The sequence below is a fragment of the Vigna unguiculata genome, chromosome 4 (genome assembly GCF_004118075.2).
Source record: "Vigna unguiculata cultivar IT97K-499-35 chromosome 4, ASM411807v1, whole genome shotgun sequence".
NCBI lineage: Eukaryota > Viridiplantae > Streptophyta > Magnoliopsida > Fabales > Fabaceae > Vigna > Vigna unguiculata.
Window position 1 is genome coordinate 32889305 of NC_040282.1, and position 8899 is coordinate 32898203.

At 27.8% G+C, this 8899-nt stretch overlaps 1 protein-coding gene across 1 annotated transcript; it reads right to left on the reverse strand.

The window, feature by feature from the left end:
• Positions 1-1082: 1082 nt before the first annotated feature.
• On the reverse strand, positions 1083-6009 carry LOC114181684 (WAT1-related protein At1g43650). The gene is made up of 7 exons (XM_028068206.1): positions 5672-6009; positions 5510-5572; positions 5240-5356; positions 4886-5129; positions 4293-4454; positions 1902-2053; positions 1083-1433 (listed from the first exon to the last, which is right to left on the reverse strand). The coding sequence occupies exons 1-7, from the start codon at positions 5872-5874 to the stop codon at positions 1295-1297; spliced, it is 1080 nt and encodes a 359-aa protein (XP_027924007.1). The 5' UTR covers positions 5875-6009; the 3' UTR covers positions 1083-1294.
• Positions 6010-8899: the final 2890 nt, after the last annotated feature.

The following is an 8899-nucleotide window of genomic DNA, read 5'->3' on the forward strand; positions in this document are numbered from 1 at the left end:
CTGACAACCCAGTCAATCCGATCCAACCCAATGACTTGGATAAGTTGATTCGGTCTGACGACCCGAATGAGTCAGGCAAGGCGAATGACTAGGATGGGCCGTACGAACCCAAAGACCCAAATGGACTAAGCGGATCCGACGACCAGGATGGGTCGAGCAAGCCCGATGAGTAGGACGAGCTAGGCATGAGGAGTAGCAAGAGGAGAAGGTTGGAATGGAGATCAAAAACAACGACAAAGAATATAATCAAAACATGTTATACACTCTCAGAGGTCGATACTGTGAAATCTTTGATGTAAAAGTCCTTGTTATTCTGTTGGGAAGTTTGTTTCGGTTGTTAATTTGTTGTTGAATGTGAACCTTTACCCTTTGTTTTGCCTGTTGGTGTATTTGCTAGCATATTTTTTTTTTTTTTATAAGGGTTGGGGCAACTCTATTGTCCCAATTTTCAATTCATGTTTTTTATTGCTGATAAAAAAAAATATTATACACTTATATACATTTGTAAATTCCTAAATAAAACACAGATATCACACTCATTGAGTTGAGTGCTTCATGAACAATATTATATTATTTTTTAATAACAAATAAAGTTGTATATTCTCAAACGAGGATTAATAGTTACTACCATATTAAATTCAAAAAATATTTATCCACAGAGTCAAAAAATCACTATAAATTTTAGTGTTTGTTTCATAAACAAATATTCTGGTAACAAATTTTTATATTTATAATAATATTTTCATGTATAAATGACGCTGTTAATTAGACTAATTCAAAGAAAATAAAAATAAAGAATGTACATGCCTTACACATCTCATTTAAACTCAAAGTCCTTTTTTAAAGTAACCTTAACCTAGATTCAATTCAACATACCCACCACCATTAACATTGAGCGGAATTAAATTAAATCATATAACAAATTGAAGAAATGAAAAACAGAAAATTGATTTCCCGTAACATAAGTTTCCCATACACACTTTTAGAAATCAAACTATATCATTTACTAAAAAGAAACAATTATCTATGAACTATGTTGCATCATGCCAATAGAAGAAAACAAAAGATGAAATATACTCTGCTTAGCAACCAAACAAAGTATTATATATTTAATAAGATATTTGTTAATATTCCTAAGACAAAAAGAAAAAGAGAAAAGTACATGAGATCAAAAGATAATCAAAATATATATACACATAACACAGAAACATAAGAAAAGACATTCAACTTGAGAGGACATGTTTTGTCAAATTTTAAGTGCGATCATACATTTATCTGCAGAATTTTAGTGTAATCAATGCTGTACAATGCACTCCAATCTTGTTTCCTCTTTTGTTTGCTGAGGTTCTAGGTTTTCAACTTTTACACTCTCCTTGCTCTTCCCCCATAGGACACTATAGAGTCCAACCACTAGTAAAATAGTGCCACCAACACTGCCATAATTAAAAGAAAGAACAAACACAAACCCTAGTTATTTTCCGAATAATATGCAAATTAAAAACGGACAAATATGTGTTTGATTTCTAAAATTTAGGTTAACACTGTTTTATCTCTTTTCAATTTAAAATAAATGTTTAAAGTATCTGAAATTTTAAAATTTCATTTTAATATCTTTCATCCTAAGTGATTGTTATGCAAATATTAGCAAAATGAATATTTTAAAGAGTAAACATATAGGCTGTTTGATGATAAAAATTTAAAGTAGAAAAGTCTATAAGAAAGTATGGGCTAATCAAACATAATATATTAACTGATTAAGGAGAAAGATGAAAATTCTTTGATTTCATAAATAAAAACAGAAAAAGTTATGTGATAAAAGAAAGTGATTTTTATAAAATTAACTAGTTATTTATTTTTTACAATTTGTGCTTGTTTTTAGATTGATAAAGTAGAATATGCACCTTCCCAAGTAAAGTGTTTCTTTCCACAATAATGCTGAGAATATTGCTGTGATTATAAGAGCCAGAGGAGTGAACATTGCTGTGAAAACTGGGCCTTTAGTTTCTATTGTGCAGACTTGCAGCCAATAACAAATGCCTGTTACAACTATACCCTGCCAACAAAACACTGTTAGTGATGATTACAAACATCGAATGCAAATTGTTAAAGTAAAAGAAAAAATAATTTACTAGTTTGAAACAAAACAAATACTATAATATTAATTTTTGTTATTGGGTAAATTTTCTTGTAGAATCTTCTAAGTGATTTATACGGTTCTTTTACCATAAAAGATTAAAAAAAATATAATTAACATTTCCTATAACAGAATATAAAATTAAAACAGTTAATGGAAAAACTTAAGTACTAAATGTCACAAAAACAAAATAGAGAGAAGAGAATGACATAAATACCACTTTTATATAACTACACTTATATTTAAAAAATATATTCACATCATAGAATATTAACAAATTATGATGTGAAGAAATATATGGAAAGATGTTGCATAAAGTTAAAAGATAAGCCAAAAATATCCGATTCATATCATAATCCTCTCCTTGTTTTTGTCTTCATTTAATTTAGAACTTTTCCCCATATTTCTGATAAGAAAAATATACATCTCCACACAAACACAAAAAGATTCCAATTAATTTGAAAACACATCTCAGTTTCTAATCTATAACTCTGTATATAAAAGAGTTATCTTTTTGGTGTCCAAAATTTCTTTAAAATTAAAATTATTTTTTTACTCCAAATAACCGTTTTTTTTAATTTAAAAGTTTTTCTCTATTTGACATTTTTTAAACTTATTAATTTTTTAATAAATTATAAATAAAAACTCTTTATAATAAAATTATAAAAATAATTTATATTTAATTTTATAATTATAATAATAAAAATATTATTATTAATTTTGTTACTTTTTACTATGATAAAAAAGTAAATACACATATACGTAGCACATGTATTTTCAATAATAATAACAAAAACTTATGATTAATTTTATTAACTTCAAATTCATCTAACTTTGAACCAATAATGTTGATGCCAATATAAAATCTACGCTAAAGTCTAAAAGATACCAATATAGTAAGTTTTAGAAATCATTATATGATGAATAGTTTTTATCAATTATTATCATCTCACATACAAATCAAAGAGTGAAATTAAATAGTAAAAGTAAAAAACTTTTGAAGTTACTTGTGTGATGAAGTTGGTCATAACTTTGAAAATCAAAGTGTGATCCATTAAAATCTCTCATACGTGGTGTTCTCATAGGATTTGATGGGGAAATGATTTTCCATTCACAATGGGTATGTGTGGTGAATGGAAGATTTCCCTATCTCTTAGAAGAGAAATGCAACCTCATTTTTTGGACCAAGACTTCCACTACCATCTATTTCTTAAAATGGAGCACTTCCAAATTCCATTCAAAGGAATGAATACTTAGAGCACTCCAAAATTCTATGATTATCTATGTTTCTCCACTACTTCAAAAGTTTAATACATTTTCTACTTCCCTCGCGACATCAAAACAACTAGGTTTCTATAAAGAAACATTACTTTAGGGCACAAATATGCTTCAATTCCTTAAGGGCATCAAACGTTCATTGACCAAGTAAGTAGTGCTCATGCATTACAACTAAGAAAAACTTAAATAGGATTTTTTTTTTGAGATTTATGTAACAACGATAGCATATGTTTATTAGAAACTAAAATGATATTGAAATATACCTTAGAAAAATTAATAAAAAATTAAATTTTCTTCCCACCCTGATTTTTATTTGTTTTTCCTCATAGCATTAGTAATTATATTAATAATTTGTATGTATTTTTTTTTCTTTTTCTAAAGAATAATGATATTTTGATTCATTTTTAACCCACCACTTTAATCACACTTAAATCATCACATTACACTACTAAAAGTAAATCAAAATAGATAATTGAAGAGTGATTAGAACGATAATTTAAAAGTAAATAAAAAAAATAGATCAAAATATAATTATCCTTTTCTTAAAAGTGTAAAAGGAATACTTGAAAGACGTGGAAAAGAAAAACATAACTTTGTTGTAAAACAAAGAAAAACATCAAGATCTTTTCTATATGTGCCTAAATATGGGGACAAAGTATTTGATTTGAAACATGGCGTTCTTTTTTCTTAATCAAAGCTCTTCATCCACAAGTCACATTGTACGACTTTTGAACCTTTACTTATTCATTCATTAATCACTGGAATTCAGATTCGTTAACCTCTGTAATTTTTTCATAAATCTTACCATTTAATTAACTGCTGCAGTTTCAGATCTATCTGTGCATGTATAAGAATGCATTATTAGAGAGTAAAAACATACACAGTATGCCACAGAAAGAAGATGAATATCCCATCCAAGCTTCCATGCCGAAGGATTGTGCCTCTCAACTGCAACAGCCACAACAGTAGACTGCATGAAGCTGAAGAAGCATTGCAGAGCTGTGAGACGAAGTTTTGCAGGGTACTGCTTCACAACAAATCCCTGAGAAAAAAAAAATAGACATTTTGTTTATATATATATTAGTGGAAAATTTTAGATCAAGCAAAGTGCTAATCAAAAAGAAAATGGGGGCGAGAATTTCTATTTCCACAACTTTTTTGCAACCTTTTTCTAAATTTAGTAAGGGAGGTAACAGAAGAAAGAGAAATGTGATCAAAAGGGGAAAAACTTTGTTTTGAAAAAGTACATGTGAGAAGAAGAATATAATATAACTTAGGAAATAAACCATAGTCTAGAACTTCATCGTTATAATTGTTACCGTAGGTTATGTTTTAGGCTTATTGTTTCTTGAATTTTTTATGTGTATTATATAACATATCTCTTAACATTTTTTAGACTCAATAATATATTATCTTTTTCTTCATATATTTCTTTATTTTCTACCAGAAGGGACAGAGAGATGAGGTACCTACCTGTAAGATAAGCCACAAGGACCATGTAGTGTTTGCTAAGAGCATCATAAGAGGGCCTTTGATGATGTCAACTTTGTAATGAACAACTGTTGAAGGAGTTTGGTTCTGGTTTTGTTGATACCATTTCATAAAACTCAGTGGAGGTCCCTTCACTAAAGCAAATGTAATTGCCCCAGAAAGGCTTAGAATAGACCCCAAAATCTTTGCTATACCGTGTGCACGTTTTATGGAAATGGTTTCCACCCTGAAATTTGCAGAACCGAGTTTTCACCATATCAAAACTTTGACTTTTTTCTCTTGGTCATGGCCCTTTTTCAGAAAAAAAAGAAAGGGGTGGTTTGTTTTTGATTTTACCTAATTAAAAGAGCCATGATGAAGGTAATGGCAGGGACAGTGTTTGAGGAGGCTGCAGCAAATGTTGCAGTGGTGTAGTTGATTGAAACATAGTAAAGGTTTGAACTCAGAGTTAACCTACACATATCAGAGCAGAAACCAAAAGAAAAAAAAAAAGAAAGTTGTTAAGATGCATGTCATGTCACTGTCAGAGAGTATAATTTATAGTTTTAAACTTAAATCCTTGAATTGACAATGTTAAATGGGGTCAGGAAAGAGACATATCCTTACCCAACAAGAGAAACTAGGAACAATTTGCACAACAAGTTGCATGACAAAGGAGCTGGTTGCTTACTGCAGAATCATGAAATATGTGTAAAGTTAAGAAACAAAAAAGGTTTTTTATGAACCATGTTTATGGTAAGGATTAAGAAGAGTGATGATGTTTGGAACCTGTCAAAGAAAGCAAAGGGAGAGAGAGCAACTGATGCAAAGGCTTGTCTATAAACAACAAACACATAAGGGCTCATTCCCTTGGAAATTGCAGCTTTGGACAACAAAGCCATTCCTGCATACACAAACTGAACAAAAAGCATTGCAACATAAGGTTTATTTTTCTCCACAATGGCCACACATCGAAACAGAAAACTCTTCATTTTGAGGAACGTATGAATGGCCTTGAAGCAAGGAAACTTGTTGAATATATATATAGAGATTTTGGAGTCAATATGAAATATGTTTTGGCTTTATGCTTTTGTTATTGGCATTGTGCTTTTATATATTTTGACATCAAAGTGGCATGAATTTGGCCCATACAAATGAAAAGTTATATCAGCAGGCACTAGCATCGTTTTCAGCATGGCTCACTGGCGCATGCTAAGATTATTGTACCTTTGCATAGCAAAGGAAGCAACACGGTTACTGTTATGTTAACTATTTGCAGAATTAAGAGGAAGCTTTTTGCAACCACTATACCACAAAGTGATGCTAATGAACCAATCATTCAGTATTATCGTCACTTTGCTTGTTTTATCTTTAATAGGACCCCCAAACCCATGTTATTGACCTTAAAGAGTGAACAAACGCATGTTATTTTGTACTCAGAATAAGTTTAAGGGATCAAATCTTATCCTTAATTAGGCTTTATTTGTAAGGAATAAACTATTCCAAAACAGTTCAAGTTATTCGTAGTGTCTTTATGTTTTAGTAAACTTTTATACCATATAAAGTTAAGGTTTAGAAATGGCTTTTTATTTCTTCAAAATATGACCCTTTTTAGTTTTACTTTTATGAAAATGTTATTTACGTTAAAAAGAAATTAAAATAAATTGTATGTTTTTCTAAGAGACTAACTAAAATTATATTAGATCTAGGGATTGGATAAAACTGATATTTTGTTGATTGAAAACCTATTCAAGTCTAAATTTAATTCGTAGCAAATATTAACTACAATGTGCTAAATTAGTTAAGAAATTCATCATTTCAAAATTATAAATTTATCTAGTGTATAGTTATCTATAAAAAAAATTAATATGATAAAGTGTTCTAAAATATATCTTTAAGGAGCTGCAACAAAATCCTTAATTTGTTTATCTTGACTTAAAATGAGCAAATACTTTTATTTTTGTATTGTTTTATTTTGGTCCATATTTGAAAAATAGACAATTTTTTGTTACAATTATTTTAATTACTTCATTTTAGTACATAATTTTGCAAAAAAAAATGGTCGTGCTTATTTATATATATATATATATATATATATATATATATATATATATATATATATATATATATATATATGTGTGTGTGTGTGTGTATGTGTGTGAAGAATAATACAGTGTAATTAATGTTTGGTATGGAGATAATTATGGAGATGATTGCCAATATAATTGATAGTTTGGAAGGATGTGAGCATATATTACGGATGTTAAACTCTCGTAATTGGTAGTTTATGAATTTTATTCTTTAACAATATGATTTATGAATTGACATACTATCACATCTATTTTACTAATTAGTGCTTAAATTAATCTTCAATTTTAAATTACAAACTAATTTAGAATAATAATAATATGACTAGGTATTTTAGTCTTTAAAATTAGTTGTTATTGAGTGATTTTCTTGTATTATATTTAATTGAATGTTTGTTTAAACATGTGAAAGATGTTATTAATTGAATTCGTAAATTTGTGGATATATATATATATATATATATATATATATATATATATATATATATATATATATATATATATATATATAAATGAATAAGATATTGTACATTGACTATTTTTTTTTCTTTAGATTGTGTTTTGACAATGAATCAATAGAATGCTTATAGCTTTTGCATTTTAATGTTTGTAAATCATACATATGAGAATAATTTTTTTAGATTAAGAAACATAATCATCATCAATCTTGATTAACACTTAAATACATTAAAAGATAGTTTAAAATTGTTATAAGAACATATTAACTGATTATTACTTAACAAAATTAGTTATTTTATATAATATAATTAATTATCATAACATTTGACTAATTTAAAGTATTTTGAAAAATATATCTATGCATATAATTAATTATGTTCTACATAATTAATAGTATATCTTAGGTTGTGCAATTAATTGGTTTTGATATCTTTCAATTGCTTTCTACAATACTAATTTCATACTTTCAAGAAGTAAAAGACTTTAAGATATTATATTGTTTAAAAAACTCATCTATTAACCGCAAGTGCTGTGAAATTGCTCCTATACTTATGCATTCTTATATTTTGAGCATTCATCACAAATTTAGATGATATTTACTAAATGCCTTTTTTTTTATTCGAATCAATTTAAAAATCTCAATGTGCATCTTCCTCTTCTCTTATCTTTTATATTTTTGATTATATTCATTATTCTTAAGATTCTCATCTTCTAAATAAATTGTTTCAAGAAAATTTTTTTAAAATGTTTAATAGATAAATTAAAGTTATAAATTATCAATCCACCTCCAAATAAAAAATTCTATTGTGGCGGGATAATGGACCACATGCGATGCAAGTTAAACTATACCCATTCTCGTCTTTGAAGTAAATTTTTGCCCATCCTCGTTTTCATTAGGTAGTGGATATACTCATATTTAAGGATATTGTCAGTGCAGGTTTAGTTGTCATCATTATATATATATATATATATATATATATATATATATATATATATATATATATATATATATATATATATATATATATATATATATTAATGTTCTTATTTTAGTCATTGACACAACATTGAGAATATTTAGAGAGATTAATAGGGTGATTGATTTAATGGTAAGTCACGAGGGGCTAAATAAGTTGATGTAATCATCCAACTCATGTAGTTCTTCTTCTCCTTTCCTTAAGGCCTTGATCATATGAATCATGGTTTCATATTTTTAATTAAAGTATGGAACCCTATTTTAATTAGGATTTGGATAAAAGTAGTGCTGCTTATCCTCTCAAGAATAGGTGTAAGATATATTAGTTAATTTTAAGCCCTCAATCTTAAAGTTGATTGTGTATCAAATTTTAACAAGGAATTGAGATCTTACATAAAAAATTTAGAATATTTTCACTAATGGACTAAGACTTAAGTAAATTTGTAGATTGCTGAATTAACTTAGTAATCAAATTTTTTAAGATAACAATTGGAG

Excerpts from the sequence above, each read along its gene's own strand:
- LOC114181684 (XM_028068206.1), bottom strand. The coding sequence starts at position 5,874 with ATGAAGAGTTTTCTGTTTCGATGTGTGGCCATTGTGGAGAAAAATAAA. Across the intron at positions 5,130-5,239 it reads ATCATGGCTCTTTTAATTAG|GGTGGAAACCATTTCCATAA; the intron begins GTAAAATCAAAA and ends TGCAAATTTCAG. Across the intron at positions 4,455-4,885 it reads CCTTGTGGCTTATCTTACAG|GGATTTGTTGTGAAGCAGTA; the intron begins GTAGGTACCTCA and ends TTTTTTTCTCAG.